General features: G+C 43.7%; 1 protein-coding gene across 1 annotated transcript; it reads right to left on the bottom strand.

The window, feature by feature from the left end:
- Positions 1–12,963: 12,963 nt before the first annotated feature.
- LOC100720252 (PRAME family member 25-like) lies at positions 12,964–21,533 on the bottom strand. Its single transcript, XM_013153810.1, has 6 exons — positions 21,205–21,533; positions 20,656–20,834; positions 20,256–20,373; positions 18,741–19,169; positions 16,446–16,578; positions 12,964–13,116 (listed from the first exon to the last, which is right to left on the bottom strand). Exons 1-6 carry the CDS (start codon positions 21,531–21,533, stop codon positions 12,964–12,966), a joined length of 1,341 nt encoding a protein of 446 aa, XP_013009264.1.
- Positions 21,534–22,962: the final 1,429 nt, after the last annotated feature.

Here is a 22,962-nt window from a genome sequence, read left to right as displayed (position 1 = left end):
TAGGCCTAGGAATATCAAGAGAACTAGGTATGGGGGTAAGAGGAGTAGGGGTTTTCTCCCCATTTCCATGGGTTTGCATGACACTCTCACGTCCTTAGACATCCCAAGGCAGAATCTTTCTAGACCACCCTGGTTTCACCATGAAAGGCTCTCACATCCTTCAGAGCTTTAAGCTCTAATGGGCAGAGCTGTTACTAAAACCCACGAGAAATCCACTTGTGGATCTCTGTGATGACTGAGAAATATGAGCTTGTTACCCCAAATCTCTAAGTAATTGGCCAAAGATTTGGTCTCAGTCACAACATCAGAAGGGAATGTTGTAGCCTAGTTCTAACCAATGCACCTCCTTCCTGTTCTGTATGCACTGTTTCAATAGAGATTAAAAACGACAAGTCTCAGCTCCTTGTAAATCCCCCTGCCCTGCCCATTCTTTTTAGGTTAAGTCTCCATTTCCCATAAAAGCCTTAAGTTTCAGTTTCTTGTAATACCCCAACCCCCTTCAGCCTATCTATAATAAAATGTGCTGTTCCTTAAGAAAGGTTTAACTACAAGGAAGGTACAAGACATAGCAAGAAGCCCAAATGTTATCAAACTGTGTCAAAGTTTACAACATTCCTGTGGTTTTCGGTTTTAAAAACCCAACCTTTTAGCTGTAAGGTGTGCAGTCTTCCATATTGGCTCCCAGAGGCTGGGTCACCAGGCCTGGCCTAAAATAAAGCCTTTGCTCCCTAAATTTTAATTTCTTGTTTCCTTGGGTTTTATTCTGGTGTCCGAGATATCACACTATAACCGTATGGTTGGTGCTTGGTTATTAGGGTGATAAGCATAAAGCATAACATGTAATGGATAAATGTTGGAAACATCTCTTATGCCCATCAACTGATGTGTTTTTCTACATGGTGGGATACTACTCTGCCATAGGAAGGATGAGATTGAGATGCTAGTAGCTAAATGGATACAATTTCAGACCATACTCTTACATCAAATAAGTTGGATCCATGTGGTTAAATATTGCTTGGATTCTCTGGTGTCAGACTCTAAAAGTGTCACTCAGGACCCAAAAGTATCATAGATACTGGGAAATGAAAAAAATGTTCCAATGAGGAGGGGAACAAGGAAGGGATTAAGGGGCAAGGAACAAAGGGAGAAGGGAATTTGAAGGAAAAAGATGGGAACAAAGGTTTTGACATTAAGGAAGGGGTTCAAGGGGATGGTGCATGCCTTTAATCACAGTACTTGGGAGGCTCAGGTAGGAGGATCACCATGAGTTTGAGGCCATCCTGAGATACATAATTAGACCCTGTCTCAAAAACAATAACAGCAACAACAAAACCAGGAAAATGAGAAGAGGGTTTGAAAGGAGGGGAGAGTGAAGAGAAAAAAAACATGCAGTTGGGGTGGAAGGTGAAGTACTGAGTGTGCAGCAAGCAGGGTGAGGGGAAAGAATGGAATGAAACTCCCAGGGAGGTGGAAGAGGGGAGAATTGGAGAGAGATGCGTTATAAGGATGCATATTCCAGAACTTCTCTCTTGCTGCCTGCCCTCAGGAAACCTAGGGAGTTGGGCAGGTAATTTAACCTCCTTCAGTGTCTTACCTGGATGTCCAGATGGCCTCTTAGAATCTCCCTTATTTGGTCATGGACCTGTCTGGTTAACACCAGAATTGAGATAGGCAAACCCTGGTGTTGCTCTTCTGGAAGTTTACTGCAGTCAGGCAGAGACAGTGGCCACACCCGTAATTCCAGCACTCAAGATGGGGCAGGAGGATCACTGTGAGTTCAAGGACAGCCTGGGCTAGATAGAGAGGTCAAGGCTAGCCTAGCCAAAAATACATAGTAAAACAAAACCAAAATTATTAAATTCCATATCTTGCTCTGAGTATTTATGTGCTGTGACTGAGCCTAGAATCTTAGTACAGCACCCAAGACAGATCCAACAGATATAAGGTGGGGAGGATAATCTGTTTACTATGAACTTCAAGCACTACAGGAAAATAATTCTCTTTCTTGTCTCCGCCCTCCCAGGTACTACTCAATTCATGCACAACTAAATGACTTTTAGTAAGCAATAGTGAAATTAGTATAACAATATTATATTTCATCTTGAAGTTAGAATAGAAAATGCTGATATTGGCTGGGGATTTAGCTCAGTGGCATAAGCGCCTGCCTTGCAAGCAGGCAGTCTTGAGTTCGATCCTTGGTACCGATAAAAAAACAAAAAAAAGAAAATGCTGAGATGTGCATTTCCACACATTCTCCCACATCTGAAGTATACCACTTTGGGATGGAAATGAAGAACAAATGAATACACTTTCAAAAATGTTACATAGGATGGTTTCAGGCTTTTGTTAAAAGGAACATCTAACTTACCATTCCTAAAACCACAAAGTTGATAATCAATAATTTTACAGAACAAAAAAACATTTTTAACAGCCATGTTCCATGAGTTGTATTCTGTGGATCTTTAATCCCACACACTAGGAGCCTGAAACAGGAATCACAAATCCAAGCCCAGTCTAGGGACATCAGTGACTTATAATTTTTTGCACATATGCATGCACGTGCACATACACACTTCTGGGAAATGTAACAAAATTTTTATCTAGCTAACATCATATGGCAGCTAAGCAAGAACATTCTTATGCAGAAAAATGGCACACCTGTAATCCCAGGAGTCTGGCATGCTGAGTCAGGAGGGTTGAAATTTTGAGCTCAGCCTGAGGTAGAGTGTCTGAGTGAAAACTAGTTTCAAAATAAAGCACAGTAAGTCAATGTGGTTGCATATTGCTCTATTCTCAGCACTTGGGGTGCTGAGGCAGATAAACCAATACAAATTTAGGTCAACATGCACTACAGTTAGAAACTGTCCAAAATACAAAAACAGAATCCGAGTGTGGAGGCACAAACCTGTAATCCCACCTCCTAGGAGGCTGAGGCAGAGAATCATTGCAAGTTCAAGACCTGCCTGGACTATGAAGTGAGCTCAGGACCAGTCTGAACTATCACTGAAGTGCATAGTGAGACCCTGTCTCAAAAAGACAGAAAAAACAACAGCAACAAAAATTAAAAAACATGATCTTAGATGTATCTCAAAATCAGGTGTGGTCATGCAGGCCTATAATCCCAGCACTTGGGAGGTTGAGGTAGGAGGACAGTTGTGAAGTTGAGGCCAGCTAGGCTTACAGAGTGAGTTCAAGGCCTACCTAACTACACAGTGAGATCCTGCTTCAAAAGAAAAAATCAGAAATTTTATACCAGAAATCAAACTATTTCAGAGGAAATGAAAAGTACATTTTGAGGCAAAATCTGATTCATCTAAATGTAGAGAAAAAGGACCATTCATGGCATCTAGGGTTGCACATCTCCAGGGGAAATGAGCTGAGGGCAGACAGGATGAGTGTCCTCCAGAGGGTAGTGACTCACCAGAGCTGGATGAGGCCAGCCAGGGGCCCAGGGATCTTAGGAAAGTGGCCAGCAGATGCCAGACCCCATACTCCTGGAAGACTTCTCAAACTTTTATTGATCTTCCTAGCTGGTGCAGTGGCACATGTCTGTAAGTCCAGCAAAGGGGGCTGAGATAGCAGGGTCCCTTGAGTTCACGAGCAAGAAGCTCATAGCAGGACCCCTTCACCATGAAAAAAAATGGTACTAAATAAACATCACCAACTGAAGACTTTTTTTTTGTCTGTACCAGGGATTTAACTCATGATCATATGCTTACAAGGCAGGCATTTATGCCACTTAGCTAAATCCCCAGCCCCTCTAAGGAGTTTTTTGACCTCCCTGATCCTTTCTCCCAGTTTAGACATTACTGTCTTTCTCATCAGAGCATTGATTTCTGAACATCCACACAATTTGTTGAGTTTCAGTCACACATGACCATTATAGCTCTCTGTGTGACAGTATTATCTGCTCCTGATAGTGAACAGAAAGTAATCACCCCAAAAGACTGTGGTTAGGGATCTATGGCCACAATTTATCCAAATATTCCAGAGTTAGAACAATTGTGTGAAGTCAGCAATGTCATCCTCAGGGTAAGCAAAGCAGCAGTCTCCATGTATCAGTGATGCCTTGTGTAGTTCAGGCTGGCCACAAACTATCTGAACATTCAGGAACCAAGAGGAGAGGAGAGGAAAGGAGAGGAGAGGAGAGGAGAGGAGAGGCGAGGCGAGGCGAGGCGAGGCGAGGCGAGGAGAGGCGAGGCGAGGCGGGGAGAGGAGAGGCGGGGAGAGGAGAGGAGGGGAGAGGAGGGAAGGGGAATGGAGGGGAGGGGAGAAGAATGGAGGGGAGGGGAGGGGAGGGGAATGGAGAGAAGGAGAGACTGAAGAGAAAAGAACAGTGAGAAAAGTGGTGGATACCATTTATTGCAAAGACCCAGGCTTTATTCTGCAATGATAGGGGATGAAGACTTAGATGAAGACTCCTTTGAAGGGAATCAGGCTGAATTGGGATTAGCAGTGAGGAGTCCATGCCACGGAAGAACAGTGTACTCAGTGGGACCCTGTGAAATACTCAACCAATTCTAAAATACCTGGGGTTCCTTTTAGGGTTACAGAACTTCATGTAGATGAAATTTGGAAATCCATAGAGTACTATGAAGCCCCACCACACACTTTATAACCCAACATTATCCCTGTGGGCACAGAGGGCATTTGGTATTTGCTGCCCCAGAAGCAAGAGGGTAGTTCAGCTGGGGTCAGCTCACTGAACTTGATTGAGAGGACGAGATCTAGGAACATGATCTGGGGCATACAACACCATGTCCATATCCATGGTTTTCATTTAGCACCTCAAACACCAAGCTAGCAAGCCTAGGAACCAATGAGAGAGAGAAACTTGCACATTCTAGAAGCAAACAATTGATGGACCTCCTCAAGCGAGGTTCTCAGAGGATCCCCAGGAAGCTGAAGAGCCATAATATTAGTAGGAAGTGATTGACAGACTTAATATTTGAGGGGATGTGGGAGATTGCAGTCTTTCAGGGAGGGAGGTGCCTGCCTGTAATATCAGAACTGTGAGAGACTGAGGAAGGAGAATGGAAAGTTTAAGCCCACTGTGAACTTACTGACTTGGGGAGATGTTATCCAAAATATTTAAAAATTGAATGAAATGCTGAGGGTGGAGCTCAGGGTGACGACCCTGGGTACAATCCCCTGTAATTAAAAAAATGCAGAAATTTAAACTTAAAATTTTATACAAAACCTAGCTTCAATTGGACCCAAGGTGGCAGGATAGGCCGTCATTTGTTTTTGTTGACTTTTCAGCTTTTCTTTTATTTTTTCCCTTTCTTTCTTTCCTTCTTTCTTCTGTATTTTTCTCTTCTCCTTTTTTTTTGACACGGTCTTGATGTATAGTTCATGTTAGCCTTAAACTTACTCTGTAGTCCAGGTTATTGGCCATCCGTTTTGAGTGAGTTAGATTTCAGAAGTTAAAAATGCAATACTCCCCAGCCAGGTGCACTGGTGCAACCTTTGTTTTTTAAAGAACAATCTCTTTTCTTAAACATGATTTTTCTACTTTTATCACACTTTCCAGAAGAAATGGAAATGGAACTGCTAGTGAGAAAGGGAGTAGTGGTTGAGGATAGAAAAGGCTGGAGTGGGGTTACGAGGGAGGAAAAAAGAAAATAAACAAGCAGGGTTGTGTGTGGGTTAGGATCGAGGCATAGGGGGAGGGGGCTAGGAAGCTGTGTACAGAGGATAACACCAGCACCTCCTCCATGAAATGCATGGTACATACCCTCGATGATTACAGCAGTCAAAGAAGACAAGACGGACAGGGTTCTGGGTTAGGGCCAAACGTGGGGAACACAGAGAAAAGAGCTCAGGGATAAAATGTCACTTAATTAGAATTTTAATGCAGTTGAAACTTGAAGCTAGCTCGCTGCATGTATGTAGGGTGATGGCAATGAGCAGTGTCTGTCCACACAAGAAAGAGAAGGGTGCAGTCGGAGAAGGCTCAACTCCACACACAAGAAGAGCTGAGGGGACCATGCTGGGGAGGGGACAGCAGTCAGGGAAGCAGGGCCTAGTGGGTTGCCTGGGACTCTGTCCTTTCTAGGGATGTTTATAGTGTCAAATCATGAGGTGAGGCAAGTCTAAAGAGAGGCATGAAGTGGGACAGAGTTATGGTCAACCAATAATTTTAACTGTTCAGGTAAAATTGAACAAATCAGGAACAAATGGAGAAGCAAGTCACATAGCAAGTGAGCATTCTTAGGGCAGTGACTCTTGCTTTGGGGGTTGGAATAGTGACTCCTGTTTTCCTAAGGTGATCCATACTTAATCCCTAACGAGTGTATTTAAGGGGGTGATTGCATTTGTTTTGCCTTCTGTCTTGATATCTGGGCCACAGCAAGAGATGTGTGTCTCCTCCAAGGTCATAAGACATTTGGTCCTCTGTGCCAGCTTCTTCACGGACCTAGCCCTGTCTGACTCCCTATAATATTTCTATAATATTTCTAACCTAGCTCAGCTGCCCATAACATTAAGATCAGACAGAAACCAAGGAATTCTCCTCAAATTCTGTACTGGTTTTTTGGTGCACGTGGCATTGATAAACCATAGAGTTCTCCTGCAGCTTTGGGGAATCCAAAAACACATGTAGGAGTGCTGGAGAAGGAACCTTCCTGGCTTGCCAGGGAAGACCTTGATTCTTCCATTGGCCAGCAGAGTGGGGCTCTGAGGAAGCCTGGTATCCATCCTGAGCAGGAACAATCCCATTGCAGGTGTTTTTATTTCATTTTATTTTTTTGCAAACCTGAAGATTGAACCCATGGCTTTTACATGGAGCTATACCTCATGCTTCTTTTCTAGCCTTCAAGACAGTGTCTCACTAAATACCTAAATCTCTCAGGTTAAGTTCAGATTCTCAAACCTCAGACTCCCATAGAGCTGGGATTGTAGGTGTGTGATGCCACACCCAGTTACATCTCAGGATGCTTTTCAAATTTAGTGTGAACTCTTTTAACTCTTTTAACTCCTCCTCCCCCACTTCACCCTAGGGCTTTGGACCAAGTGACACATTCTCAGTCCTTTTCATTTTAAATTTCTGAATGAGGATCTTGCTGTTGCTCAGGCTCACCTTGCCTTCCTTCTGTGTCAGCCTCCAAGATATCTGGGATTATAGGCAGAAGTCACTGCACTGTGTTACATCTAGAGAGATCTTGTTCAAATCTTTGAAATGAAAAGTTTCCATTTGGGTTGGGTCTTCTCCTTCCTCCTCCATTTCCTCCTCCTTTTCATCTTCCTCCTCCTCTTTTTCCTTTTCTTTTGTTTCCTCCTCCTCTTCCTGTTCCTCTTCTTTTCTTTTTTTTTTTTTTTTTTTTTTTGTAAGTCAATTTTCTTTCTACTTTGAACTCTTTTCTCCTTTTGAACTTTTAGGAACACAATAGCAGCTTGTAGTCCTAGGGACAAAGTCAAGGAAGACAAACTTGGTTTACAACAATAGTTAGGAAGGTAAAAATATCTGTGCAAATTGAAACTGCAGAGAAATCTTATTAATCCATGGGGAAAATCATGATTGTGCTGTGACCTATATTCAGACAGACTAGGAGTAATGGCATATGCTTGTAATTTAATCATTTGGGAGGTTGAGGCAGGAGGACTGCTGCAGTTTGGAGGCCAGCCTGGGCCCGTGGTTAGATTCTGCCTTGAACAACAACAACAGTATTGTCAATAGCAAACAAAACAATAAAAGCCAAACAAACATATAAACGATAGCAAGAACCCTTTGTTTTCATTAACAGGCGGGGAAATCAACTAGGCATGCCATCACACACTGGGATTTCCCAGACAGGGGAGGCTGAGGGAGAAGAATTAAGCATTCAAAACCAGCATTTCCAATCCCACTGCAGATGCATACAAGACCCTGTTCAAAAGCAAAGCGGCTGGCTGTAGTGGCATGCCAGTAATCTAGGCAGGAGGATCTCCTTGAGTTCAAGGGAAGCCTGGGCTACACAGCAAAACTCTGTCTCAGGAAGCAAACCAAACAACCAACCAAACAAAGCAAATGCACTGAGGGAAGTGAAAAATATGAAAGCTAGTGTTTATTTAGTCCACTGCAGTTTAAAATGTTGAGAACCAAGGGCTATATTTCTTTGGAAAAAACAAATCCATACCATGAATGGTTTGTACATTTATTTTCTTCCTCCTGCAGTTTAGGTTACCAGAGGGAGGGAGGAGGCACCAGCTTTTTCCTTTCCTTTCCTTTCCTTTCCTTTCTTTTCCTTTCCTTTCCTTTCCTCTCCTTTACTTTCCTTTCCTTTTTCTTCCTTCCTTCCTTTCTTTTTTCTTTCTTTCTTTCTTTCTTTCTTTCTTTCTTTCTTTTCCTTTCTTTCCTATTTTCAATGCTGGTAATGGAATTCTCAACCTCACCTTGGCAAGTGCAGCACCACTGAATTATACAACCAGTTTGGAGGAATCTTTGTTTTCTTTTTTCTTTTGTCATTTAGATATAGACTTACACATCATTTCCCATTCATCTCTTCTCTGACACTGGATCCTGTGCTATTTAGGGCATGTGCTATGGCTTAGATCTCATGAGTTCCCCAAAATCTCATGTATTAAGGAATTGGACTCCAGTTGAGGGCACTTCTGTGGTCTGGTGGAACCTTTAGAAATGGAATTGAGTGGAAAAATGTTAGATGCTGAGAGTGTGTCCTTGCAGAGGAAGTTGGGCAGCATGGGGCAGGGGTCTTTCTGTGCCCTGGGAATGGCCCTGTTCCTTCCCACATATTCACCTTTCTGCTTGCTACCTCCTGAGACCTGCAGGAGTTGATGGTATACTTCCTGAAATTTTACTTTCTCTAGGACCAGGGCATATCCATCCTCCTTTCCTGTCATTTTCCTAGATTATGAAAATCTGTGTCAAGCAGAGTGTGAGCCCCAGACAGAAAGACTGGACTTGGAGTCACCAGACAGAGACTTTGCAGGGCAGTAGGGTCTGCCATTGCCTGATTTAAAAAGTAAAGCAAAGCAAAACAAAACACAGCCAAACCAAACAAAACAAATTGAAATGGCTGGGTGAGGGGCACACATCTATAATCCCAGCCCTCTAGAAGCTGAAGCAAGACAATTGCTTTGAGTTCAAGGTCAGCCTGAACTACATAGTGAGACTGCTCTGAAAAAGAAGAAGAAGAAGAAGAAGAAGAAGAAGAAGAAGAAGAAGAAGAAGAAGAAGAAGAAGAAGAAGAAGAAGAAGAAGAAGAAGAGGAGGAGGAGGAGGAGGAGGAGGAGGAGGAGGAGGAGGAGGAGGAGGAGGAAGAAGAAGAAGAAGAAGAAGAAGAAGAAGAAGAAGAAGAAGAAGAAAAAGAAAGAAAGAAAGAAAGAAAGAAAGAAAGAAAGAAAGAAAGAAAGAAAGAAAGAAACTGCCTGATTATTTTTCAAAGTCCTCCCGTGTCCTTCCCTTGCACAGTGGCTTCATTGAAGGAGAAAGGGTACTGACTTGGAAAGTTTCCGGGGTAGCATGAAGTAAATACCTTTATTACTACAAGAAAATATAGATTTATAGACACACAGTTTATTGATACATAGTTTTAAAACCATTATATTTTCTTTCCTTTTCTGCTCTTTTACAGTTTTTATTTGTTATATCAATTAATGAGTTTCACTTTTGTAGCTTTTTAGATATACATAACATATTGTGACCATTTCCACATATGCCCTCATCATAGCCCCTCTTGATTGTACATGATTTAGTAGCCAGTGAATCCAGACCGGTTTTCAGCTTTCTCTAGATAAGCTGGGTGGTAGACCAGATGTTTCATTTTGAAAGGCAAGAACTAGGACCAGGGGAAACAAATGAGTCATTCGCTGGTTCCCTCAGTGCTGTTGAGTTTTACTCATATTTGACCAAGACAGGCCAGTGTGTGAGATGAGGTTTCTTCTGTTCTTACACAGGGTGCAAACAATTAAGCCTGAGCTATTATGGCCAGGGTATGTTTGGCCAAATAAAAATTCTCAAAAATCCAGAGTGAGAGCAATGTTGTGAAGACAGTGATGCCATCCCCAAATGAAAACAGAGCTGGAATTTCTATGTACACAGGGGTCTTCAAGTGTTACAGTACATGATATGGACACTGCACCCATTCATGCTGGCAGACAGGACACCCCTAAGAGAGGTTGATCTTTAAGACTCAGGTCAAGGCTTTTGTGTCATGAATTAGGATTAAAGTTGAGGGGGAGAAGGTCCTGAGATCATGAATTTGGACATCAATGTTCTTAATGGGGTCTTACTATCTGCAAGTTAAAATAACACTGATTCTCTGTTTAGATTGTTTTTGGGGGGACTAGCTTTACTGGGACAAGAACCTAGGTCCTACACATGCTGGACAAGTGCTTTCACCACTGAGCTAAACCTTCAAAGCTTGTTTTGTATTTATAGAGAACACCTCACTAAAATCCCCAGACTGTGCTCAAACTGTATCCCCAGACCTTACTACTTTATATTTTGTAACACAGTCTCATACATTCCTAAACTGCCCAGACTGTGCTTCTGATCTTCCTTTCAGGGTAAGCTGATCTCTTCTTTTGGGTTCATATAGATAAGCAAAGCACAGGGACTACTTTGAAACGATTGCTTTATGAGTTGAAAGGAAATGATTTATCTAATTTATAGGAAAAGGAGTTTAAAGGGAAGTGAGTTTTGTGCACTGGAAATCATCTCCAAAGAGAGAGAGACAGACAGAGATAGAGAGAGCCAAAGAGAGCCAGAGAGAAGCTGGCACAGAGACTACTCATGAGTTGCGGAAAACCGCTGTGAAAGAAGGTCAGTGTTCTAAGGACATGGATGGGGAAAGGTAGCAAAAAAAAGTGTTTGAAGTTTGTTATATACTTGTGGGTCATCCTTCATTGCTTGCTTTCTTTTCCCTTCCTTCCTTCCTTCCTTCCTTCCTTCCTTCCTTCCTTCCTTCCTTCCTTCTTTCCTTCCTTTTTTCCTTCCTCCCTTTCATTCTTTCCCTTTCTTTCTTTCTTTCTTTCTTTCTTTCTTTCTTTCTTTCTTTCTTTCTTTCTCTTTCTTTCTGTCTTTCTTTCTCTCTGTCTGTCTCTCTGACTGTCTTTCTTTCTCTCTGTCTGTCTTTCTGTCTGTCTGTCTTTCTTTCTGTCTGTCTGTCTGTCTGTCTTTCTTGTTTTCTTTCTTTATTTCTTTCTTTCTTTCTTTTTTTCTTTCTTTCTTTCTTTCTTTCTTTCTTTCTTTCTTTCTTTCTTTCTTTCTTTCTTTCTTTCTTTCTTTCTTTCTTTCTTTCTTTCTGGATTTCTTTTAACACAGGCTCTCACCAGGAGATTGAGGCAGGCCTGGAACATACTAGGAAGCCCAAACTGGCCTTGAACTTTGGTGATCCTCTCACTTCAGCTTCCTTAGTGTTGGGATTACAAGTGTGATCTACCACACCTGACTCAACTAAACCTAGCCCTTTCTTTTTCTCTTCCATTTTTTCCACTTTGTACTGAGGATGGAACCATGACCAGCCTACTAGTGAGCTATAACCTCAAGGACTTTTACATTTTTTTCAAGAGACGGTCTTAAGACTGTCTTAAATTAAAGCTTCAACTTGTGATCTTCCTGCCTTCTGAGTACTAGGATTACAAGTATGTACTGGAATCTCAAGTGTGGACCACAACCTGACTCAAAGTTTCCATTTGCCTGATATGGTGGGAGAGTTCCTAGCTGCTGAGGCTTATAAATAGCTGAGATTGCATTTTATTCCTATGCCAAGCTTTCGCCAGTTGATGTTACTAAGTTCATGTTACCTTTCATTTGTTGTTTATGAAGATTATGCCAACTTTTCTTCCTTAGTTATTGTTGTTGGCTTTTTATTTTGTTATTTTTTTTCACTTTTCCCCCACAGTGAATATGAAACCAAGTGCTATTGGGTTATAAAGTGCTGGAGTTTTCTTCTAGAGGTGGTTTCTAGGGTGTTTCTGTCCTAAATAAAGAATAGGTCACATCATGGAGCAAAAGGTTGTAAGGTTTTACATTTATGAAAGTTTAGAAAAGCAACGTACTTTGCAGAGTTCCAAGAAGCAATATAGGAAAAGCAGTGCACACACAGCCTGAGAGCAAACTATTTTGAAAGGACACAGCAGCACAAAGCTGAGTGGCCACTGTCCTTTTGTATCTCTTGTTCCTCAGGCTGAGGTCAGGTACGATGGAAATCCTGATGAAGTCACGCAAGAAGGACTTGATGTGGTCCTCTCTGATGGGACCCATGTGCAGAGCTTTGGGGAGTTTTGTGTCCATGCATCCTGGAACATGGTAATTAACAGGTCAGCTCACTCCCCCAGCCAGTTTGCCACTGTCTAGTGTCTTTCACCTTCACGTAGAAACTGTATCCCCAGACCTTACTACTTTATATTTTGTAACACAGTCTCATACATTCCTAAACTGCCCAGACTGTGCTTCAACTTTCTGTCCTTTTTCCTCAGCCTTGCTGATTTGCACTGGGATGATGGCTTAGTTAGAAAGGACTGAGGGGTCTTTCCTAGAACTGTAACTTTTTTTCCTTTTCATTTGGAAAAAGGTGTGGCGATATAGCTCAGTGCCAAGTCCTTGGTCAGTCCCCAGTGCAAAACAAAACAAAAAATCACACTTTAAGTATTTACTCTCAACAGCATTTCATAGATGCTATTTTTGAAAACTAATGTAAAAAGTTGGGATGTATGTAAAAATGCATCACATTGACATTTAACTACCTAATGGTGATGAGCAAAACCTACCCCTTGGAACTTGGTATCTTTGGATCACTGGTGGTGAATCCAGCCTTGAGCTCCCTGCATCCAACCCATGTTGCCTGCAAAGCTCTGCCTTTTATGTTACACTGAATACCAGGATGGCCACATGTAAAAGATGAGTATCATTTGTACCCCATGTCCTGCTCCTTGTTACCAGTAATAGGGAGTAAATTGAAAGATGGAGAGTGCTGGGCCCTGTTATGAAGGATATAAACAAGTAAAAGATGCTTGTGTTCAGCTTTTCCTGTACACGGTGCCATAGCCCAAGTCATTAAACAGCCTCATCTTGCTGAAGCCTGCCAGGCTGCCATCCCCTGGCTGTGCATAGTTGTCCTGATTTGACAAGAGCTGATGTCTTGGCTCCGGGCCGCTGACCAAAGACAGCTCCTGGGTCATCAGCAGGGAGCTGACATTTGTTACCTTTTACTCAGGACCATTGGGCACAGGGAAGGTCATGCATTTACCCTCTGGTCCTTGTTCATCTTCAGTCTCTGAGCACGTGCTTATCTCAACCCATGCCATTTGGCTTTTCCTAGTAGGGAAAGATGAGAGATATCGTGGGAAGACCTCTCCCTGTGATGGCTTAGCTGCCAGAAAGACAGCTATGGTATTTCCTTTTCCCTTCAATTGGCTCTAAGCAATGCCAGTAAGGCCAGACTAAATACTGATATGTAATCTTTAAGGCCAAACTGCTTCCTTTAACTCTTCTGATTCCTCACCTAGTGCTCTCTGTAAAAGATCTAGCCAGCTCCAGGGATGTCGACTGAGTACCAGCCTCAAAGCAAGAAGCTATGATTCCCAGGGCACAAAAGTTTACATATCAGAAACTGAAGCAACAGCCTCCTGAAAACATTCAAATGCTACCTTAATTCAATTATGCAGGCTGGTTCTTCTGCATGTCATTCTCTTTGCATTTGCACGTGAGTGGGCAAAGTCCTATGAATCTAACCATCCATGAGACTAAGTCCCAAAATTGAGAGTATGAAGCCAGCCTTGGTTCCATTTCAAGCTCAAGGCCAGACTGAATTTTATAGCAAAAGGTTCTTTCAAGTAAACAAAACAAAACCACTCAAGAGTTATTGAAGCTGGGTGTAGTGGTGTATGCTTGTAGATTCAGTGCTTGTGATTCTGAAACAGGAGGATTGCCATGAGTTAGAGGCAAGCATAGGCTTCATTGTGAGACCTTGTCTCAAATAACAATAAAGAAAGAAAAAAAGGAAAGAAAGAAAGAAAAGAAAGAAAGAAAGAAAGAAAGAAAGAAAGAAAGAAAGAAAGAAAGAAAGACAAAGAAAGTATTGGAAACTTAAGTATTCAGTGAAACAAAGCAACCTAGGACACTTGAGATAAACCCCTTTATGAAGACAGTGAATCATCCATGTATACAATATGATAAAAATCTCCTAGTACTTCATAAGAACAAACAAGCAAACAGAAATCTCTTAATACTAAATGTGACTAAATAGCTTTTTAAAATAAAAAAAAATTAAATCAGAACCTCAATATAGAGACCTGGATGGGCTGGAACCTGCTGGATGGTTCAGCTAGGTTTCCACCTCACCGTCTTCTTTCCTCAGCCTCCTAGAGCTGTGGTAATAGATTTGCAGCAACACATTCTTCTTGCCTCTGGTATTTTGCCTTTCCTAAGACAAGCAGTTTCAGGCATGCTAGTGTAGCACCTGAGAAGCAGAGACAAGACAATTCTTTTTTAATTAAGAAGATTCTTGAAGTCTAACTGAGATTCATAGTAAATTCTTTTTTTAATTGGTACTGGGAATCGAATTCATGACCGCCTGCTTGCAAGGTAAGTGCTTATGCCACTGAGCTAAATCCCCAGCCCCCATAGTAAATTCTTGTCTCAAAAAAACTGAAAAAAACCATAAGCAAGCAAGCAAACAAACAAAACTCAAATAAACAAGTTAACAAAGAAGAAACACACACACAAAAGGGAAAACACCGCACCATGCCAAGGATGTTGGCATAATGTCTATAATCCCAGGATTTGGGAGGATGAGCAAGAGATTCAGCATGCATTAAGGGTCAACTTAGTGAGTTGAAGGCCAGCCTGAAGTAAGTAGCAGGACTCTGTCTCAAAGACGGGGCAAAATGAAACAGAAAACCTCAGAAAAGACATATCCTCAGGGAAAAAAGAGGCACCATGAGGCTGGAACTCACCCTCAGGGCTAAGGTCAAAGGCATCAGGCCTCAAATACATATGAGATGGGGGCTGGTTTTGTGGGGTGCTACCTCCATCATGGGCCTCCTGAGGATGACCCAGGACAACCTATGACCTAAAAAGATGGGGAAAAGCCACAGGAGAAGGTTTGAAAGTTTTCACAGCAAATTTAGAAATAAAAATGGGCAGTTGAATGAAATAGAACGTGGCAAGTATCCCACAGGTGCAGTGTGATTTTCTGCAGGGAGGAAATTCTGGCTTTATTTGTCCCCAGAAGGGCAAGAGTGTTTTACACAGGATTAGCACAGTTTTAGTCCATGAAAAATAAAACAATGTTTTCATAATTTCATAACAGAATTAAATAGAGTGATGATAGTGATTACACTGTGCATCGTTAGGCCCAAACAGTGAGCAGCAGTTTGAGATATATTCATCTAAGTTCTGTCACTTCCTTGGTGTAACTAGCTTAGTCCCTAGTCCCTGAAGCCTCCTTTTATGCTGCCAAGTGGAAAACTGTAGCCCTGCCCAGGCTAGCACAGGAGACAAGCAGAAAAGTGAAGCACACAAGTTCTGACCACGTGGGCTGGGATTGTACCTTGTGGGCCTCAGGCAGATCTGTGTCTTCAGCAAAGACCCTGTTACTATTTTCCCTTTCTAGATTCTCTCATCTTGTTTTTCTGTCTCATCTTTTTGAGACAGGGTTTCACTATGCAGTTAAGACCGGGCTTGAACTCACTTTGTAGATCACACTGGCCTCAAACTTGCAATCCTGCCTCAGGCTCCCAAATGCTGAGTCCCAGGTGTTTCAATCATGCCTGGCCTGGCCTCTCAATTTACACATGATTCGCAAGGAGAGCTCAACAGTCTTGTCCCTTGTATATCTGATCCTAACAGCTGGCCAGTTAACATCGTACGTTTTCTAGACTGGCTAGCTTAGTATATCTTATTTAATGTTCGGAGTTTACCCCAACTTGCTACAGATATAATCAGAACACAACAATCCACAGACACTCTAGTGTCCCCAACACATTTATTTCACAAATAACTAGAAGACCACACGTGTCCACTCTTATCCCCAAAATGCCAAGTATTTTTGGGATCTGCAGGGAAAGCTCTGCACTCTCCTCTCCTGAGTAGCTGTTGCAGATGGCCTCTGAGGAAACAGGCACAGTCCACCTAGAGCTCCTGTAGGCAGTCTGCTCTCCAGAGGTGAAGAATGAGTTAATCAACATACTCTGCAGTGCATATTAAGTCCTGTAATACCCATTAGTGAATGAGCAAGTTTTTGAAGATTTCTCATCTGGCCCAGGTAAGGAGCCAATGATGCCAGGTCTCTCATACCCAAGAAGTAGCAAATTCTACTTCCTGAACACAGTTCAGCTCAAACATCTTGAGGGCATCCAGGAAGGTATCAAAAGGCACCTCATACACCTCTGTCTTCTTACAGCACAGGTGGACCAAATGTCTCTCTGCTGGACCCAATCAAAAGACAGGTTTGAAATCCACTGAGGGTCCTGCTCTTGCTGAAAAGCTCTGTCATCACCTTCACCATATGGTCATCCACTTTCTGGTCCCTATGTTCATTATCTGGTGTCCAGGTACGAGCCATGGCTCTGAGCCCCACAATCCAGAAGTCCTGGTGCATGTCCCTCAGATCCAGCACCTGCAGTTTCCACCTGCTGTGGATGAAAAGGGAGGCAGACCCTGAACTGAGGAAAGACTCAACTTCCAACCTGGGCTTCTCTTCTGCTTTCTGTGTATTGGCAGCTCTTTTAGTTTTCTTGCCTTCCTTTTTGTACCCTTGACATATAGCAAATGCCCTGGTTCCACTTCGAGTCCCTGCGGCAGGAGGCAGGTTCAGGCTCCTCCCATGATCTGCATGGCCAGCACACACAGCTTTGCAGTCAGGAGGCCCCTTCCAAGATGGTTCTCAGCCACGGTCATGGTCTCTGTGAGCCTCTTGTCATAGCATCAGCAGCTGCTGCCCACACCTCTGCCCCCCCATTCTCCATTATCCCCACTGTTATTTCCTCTGCTCCCTGTGCCCTCCCTCCACAATACCTGGCCCATGCTCCCCTGGGACAGCTCTTTGAGGCAAGAAGTGTATCTAGCCCATCCAGCACAACTCTCCATGTCTTTAAGTTTATCTTCTCCAGCAGGAACTTTACTAATTCAGGTTGTGAGCTCACTAGTTTCCTCATTTCCAGCAGGGACCCCAAAGGGAGGCAGGGGAACACCAGGCATGCACCATCACATTCAGAACCTCATTTTGGTCCCCCATGAATGTGTCCATGAATATGTCATGGGAGATCAGGGTGAGAAGGCCCTGAAAAGCAGTGCAGGCTGTGGTCTCACTGTTGAGCATGTCCTGCTTGGCAGTTCATGGAGAAGCAGTGCACTCATCATGATGGATCTGCAAGAACAAGCATCCTGTGGACATCCAGGAAGATGCATCTGTTGAGGCTGAGCTCAGGAGACCCCTTGTGATCCATTAGACTAACTGTGGAACAAGGTTGCTGACATGTCTCTGGTGGAGGCCTTCTCTATTTGCACCAATATCTCTGTGCTTGATAGTCTCAAAGCCACACATCTGGCACTGTTAGCTCTAGGATACTCCTCTCCCGTCCACTTCCAACCATTATGCTCTTTACTCCAATCCCTATTGCAGGTACATATGAAATAACAGCTGTGTGCAGTGTGGGAAAAATATTTTTGATCATTCCTTCAAGGCCCCTGAATAATATCAGTGGAAATATCATATGGCCACAACATCTTACCTTCTATCATTCTAGGGAGACTTTCCTAAGTGGCAGTATTCTTATATTACAAAATTGAAGAAACAAATGTCAAAGGCATGTAACATTATAGAGTCTTCATGGCCTTCTGTAACAGGCATGTACATGAGTTCATCTCCTGAAATATCCACAGGAACTCTACTCTAGAGATTCAGTGCCTGCAGTGCACTTCATTTTGACAGTCTTTTGGATTAACAAAAGAAAAAGAGCCACAGAATACTGAACAGAAAATATCTGAGAATAATATCCCACATCTTTCCTCACAGCACTCTGGATCATTAGCACAAAATATTGCAAGTATTACCCCAACCCAGACAATTTAGAAGGAATTTGTCTGGATACAAAAATGTTTTCTAGATGTCCTTCAGTGAGACCCTAAGATGACTCCCATGTAACATGGGTGTATTGGGAAGAGAGAAAAGCAAAGTAATCTCGAGATAATGCATCACTAGAGAAAACTATTTAAGAATGGGAGGGAATGAGCACTATGGAATATCTCCATTAGCTGCTATGAGTTCTCGAGGCCAGACCTCATTGATCAGAAAGCTCAGGGCTTTTTTTCATTTACTGAAATTAATGAGCTCTAAGTTGGAAACAAAGTAACATGATCATGGAGTAAACCACATTGTTCACAGGCAGCTCTCTTTATTTCTGATTATTCCTTTATATTAATCCGTACATTTATCTCAAGCCTTAATTTACATCTACAAACTCAAATTCCCATTTTAGATCTTGCCTAACATCCAGGTCCACACAGGTCACTTCCCTTCTCAAATCAATAGCCAAAGGATTCTCGAAGGTAGCTGCTGATTGTTACGCTATTTGTCCTTTCTCAGTCAGAATGAACCCAAGGCTCTGTGCTCCTGGTGCCCAGAAGGAAGAATAGGGTGTGAGGGTACCACTAGATAGCTACACAAGACAAACATGGAGCAGTGTGCAGTTTATAGATGTCCCAGTTTGAACAGATGCCACAGTGAGCAGCACAAAACCAGACCACCCTGGGATGGTTCAATGGCTTCACAGCCCTCCTTAGCACCTCCCACATATGATTCAGTCTCAGTGGGTGGACATAGTCCCAGGGATTGTAAACTTCTTCAGGAGGTGAGTACATCTCCAGTGTTAAGTTGCTCAGCCTGGCAGTGTGGCACAGCAGGCTCTCCAGGGTGGCCAGAGACATGGAGTTCCTCACGTAGCTGAAGGTAGTGAGCTGGGAGCAGTGACTCAAGGCAGGCAAAAAGTCCAAGAACTCAGCTTCCATGATTCCACAGACCTGCAAGTGTAGGGTGGTGAGAGTAGCTGCAATGTTTTCCAGGAGATATCTAAGGGAATCAAGCTTATGAGTCAGGTCCAAACCATACAGAGCCAAGTGTTTCAGGTGTCTGACACTTGGACAGTGTGGCAGCTGGTTCCAGTCGGAGTCTAAAAGCTGGCAGTAACTTAACCGGAGGGTCTCCAAGGGGCATATCAGACACCTAGAGAGAGAACAAAAAGGTAGATCCAGCCATTGGAGGTGAAAAGGAGTGGTTCATAGGGAACAACTCCAAGGTAATCCCAGTGTCGTTAGAGTCACCCCAATTTAAACTGAGGTCACTTCCCATTACTAGTCTCTGAAGTCGCCTTTGCTTTCTCCTAAGCAGAAAACCACAGCCCTCTCCTGTTGCGGGAGCAGGAGACAGGCAGGAAGGAAAAATCATTGAAGGACTAACCACATCCAGTGCGGTGGCTAAAAAGGCTGTCAGCAGAGGCTGTGACCTTATTCCAGTCCTGCATTGCTCTTTGCCATATGTTTGAGACTCCTGCCCTTTAACTCTGGTAATTACCCCAGCTGGCAGGAGAGGATTCTGATCCTGACTGCCAGGAGGATAAGAGAAACATTGGGTGTTGCTCAGCCTCACTGACTGCAGATGGAGGGGATGGGGAGGCAGCAATGGAGGGAGCAGCAAGGCCCTGTCTCCTCCCACAGACACTAGGAGTAGGGACTGGACTGGATGCAAGGCAGGAAGAGGAAATGGGAAGAAGACTAGCATGACACAGAAGAGTGGAGGAGAGGGAAACCAATGTTTGGGATGAGGAAGGCATAGGGGAAAGAAGGGTGACATCCAGCTGAGTTTGTGAAGCCTATGATGGAGTCAAACAGCAGCCTTTCCCAGTGGAGAACAGGACGGTGGGCTCACTGTCTCTCATACATCTTCTGAGCAAGTAGCTCACACACTGTGAAGTGTGAATTCTTGTCTTTCCTTGGTGCCATATGCCTTGGCTGCTACTCAGCACCTTACTCTTGATGTGCTTTCTGAGGGATAAAGCACACTCCTGCCTGCATGTATCTGGCCACTGACTTGCAATATCCTAGCATAGTGGCCCTTTGCAGTCCGGATACCCATGTAGCGTGGCTATCTGACATGCTGGTGTAGGAATGAGGAGTGAAAAAGGCAATGTGTTGATTCTACAGTGTTTGATCTCTGTCACATATCCCGTGGTTGCACACTGTCCATATCCTCTAATGTGTCTAGAACAGACAAAGACTCTTGTGACTCTGCACAGAGAGCTTCACATCTTACCTGAGCACCTGGTCCAGGTGGCCTTCCAGGAAGAACAGAGAGTCCACATAAACTTCCTGCAGACAGTGAAGCTTCATAAACTGAGAAGTGATTTGGGAGATCATCTGCTCTGTCTTTTCTGGGGAAATAAGGCCAGGCATAGAAATGTCAGAAAGCATTAGTGTGTGGAGATTTTGCATCTGGCCTAAGTAAGGGGCAAAATGAGCCAGGGTGGAGATTTCCCACCGACCCACATCCACATGCTGCACCAAATCAAGGTTGAGGCTTTCAAAGAGCTGAGTGATCTTTTGAAAGCACCTGCTTGTGATCCTCAGGCTTGTACATTCCAGCTGCACCAGGCCTTCTCTCTTCTGGACCCACTGGAGGAGGGAGATTAGGAATGGATCCATGCCAAACTCACTGAGCCACAGATCTAACATCACTTTGAGAGGCTGCTTTTTTGCTACCCTTGGCAGAGTCTTCTCTGTTTTTGTCTTCCTCCTGACTTCTGAGGAGCACGCTTCTAACTGGTTTTCAGCCCAGACTTTCCAGAAGTCCTGGTGCATGTCCCGCATATCCAGCACTTGCAATTTCAGCCTCCTGTGGGGGAACCAGGAAGGAATCTGAGAATTTGGACTGGACCCGTTTCCTCCTGTGATTTAATCATCTCTGAGGTCACTTCCTGTTTTCTCTATTCTGCAGTTTTCTGGTCCCCCTTTTTCCATCCCTACTCCTGGTGTCTGTGGAAGGAGCCAGGAACTTCTTGCTCCTTTCACTGCTGCATCTAGCATTAGCTGTCCTGCCCTTCTGGCAGCTCATGCCCAGCTGACTCAGCAATGCTCAAGGCTTCTCTGATCCTGTCACATTCAGAAGCCTCTGCTTCACCCTTAAGCCCCTACTCTCCCTGGGACTTTCAGTCCCTGACTCAAATCCCATGGCCCTCCCTGAAGAACACTTTGGTTACACTCACCTGGAACCAAGCTTCTGGCTCAGCAACACATCGAGCCCAACCAGAACAGCTTGTAACATCCTGTTCTGCACCTGGTCAACATCCACCTGAGTGTTTAACTTCCTTGCTTTCCAGATGTTTATCAGGGCTCCCAGGGGCAGGTAGGGAAAGGGCCAGGACAGCACCATGGCCTTGAGGAGTTCAGCATGTCCCCTGGTGAAGGCCTCCATGAACACTGGTGGGAAGAGCTCCCCTGGCAAATCCTCTACGGCCCATATGGCCAAGTCCTTATCTGTCAGAAGACTCTGAATTGCAAGTTTCTGTAGCCTGTGTGGGAACTGGGTGCTCATCCTGGTCAATCTGGTGTGCCAGAGGTGCTGTGGAAACACTGTGGAAAGAGACATCCTTTCAGGCCAGGCTGAGACACCTATTCATACCCATCAAGAAACCAATGTGCTGCCAGTCCTGATCTGACAAGGGTAGCAGAGGCCTCAGTTTGTCCAAATCAGTATGTTCTCATGGTCCCAAAATACTGCTGCTGCTTCTAAGGGACCAGGAAGACTGTCTGCTAGTGCCCAGATGAAGCAAGGTGAGAGCAACAGACCTATTTCCAACTGAGCACCCTGAACTCTGAACCCACTGAGAAATGGGAGCCATGAAACAGGAATTCTCCAGCCTGGTGTGGTGGTGTCTGGCTTTAAAAGCAGCACTCAGGAAACATGAAACATGAAACATGAAAATCTTTGCAAGCTTGAGACTAGTTTGGGCTATAAAGTGAGCTCAAGATCAGCCTCAACAGCAATAGTGAGACCATGTCTCTAAAAGTTAAAAAAAAAAAAAAAAACATACCCTTCACCTTCTAAGGTTTTATTAACAATATTTATAACTTAAACTACACAACTGTGGGGGAAATAGCAATTGAGGCCTAAACCACAAAGCCAAGCACTTACAGGCTTTTTTCTGACCATATATAAAATTGATGGTTTTTCACAATTCCAAAAGCTCTAGGCACATAAACTTCAAGTTGAGATTACTCTGTACTTGAATCATAAGTTAGTGGAGCTGAAGAACGGAAAGGTGAAAGAAGTGTTTTATTGGGGGGAACCAGAGACTACTCTCCTTGAAAAGAGGAGCCACTATCTCCATTGTGGATAAACTTGTCCCTCTCTCCCTGTATTGATATATATAGAACTGGCTAGGCCATTTCCTTGTCCATTCAATTGACTTTAATCAATGTAAATTGGGCTGGCTGAGCAACTGATATATAATATCTAAAGCAAAGGGACAGGTCAGTGTTACCCCACCCAGTGACTTCCCAAATATGGGATTGATCTGGGTGGGATGGAGAGCTGTGCTACATGCTGTGGGCTGGGACCAAACCTTGAGAAAGAAGCTGTGACTTCCCAGGACAAACAGGATTGTAAATCAGAACGGCACCAACCCCAAATTGTTAGACACTGCCTCAGTTGTGTTATGCAGATTGCTTTCTCTGCATTTCTTGCCCTGTGCTCATGGCAGAGGTGATGTCAGGTCTCCTCCCTAGCCCACCTCAGGGCAGCCATGCATTTCCTACCACTCTCACTGTCATTCATCCCTGAACTGCTCCCTTCAGGGGGAATTGATAAGACCTGGAAAGAGCTCTGGGTGGAGGCCTTGTGCTGGGGAACCACCACCTTGGCTGAGCTTAGGACCCCTTGGCTCCATATAACTGTGCATATGTCCCATTCTTCTTGCCAGGGGGTACACGGGAAGTGGTAGACCGGAATTAACTCACTAGAA

The sequence above is a fragment of the Cavia porcellus genome, unplaced genomic scaffold (assembly GCF_034190915.1).
Source record: "Cavia porcellus strain 051 isolate PalLab524CR breed Dunkin Hartley unplaced genomic scaffold, mCavPor4.1 scaffold_25, whole genome shotgun sequence".
NCBI lineage: Eukaryota > Metazoa > Chordata > Mammalia > Rodentia > Caviidae > Cavia > Cavia porcellus.
Note: the sequence above shows the minus strand (reverse complement) of the source record. Positions and strands in the feature narration are given on the sequence as shown.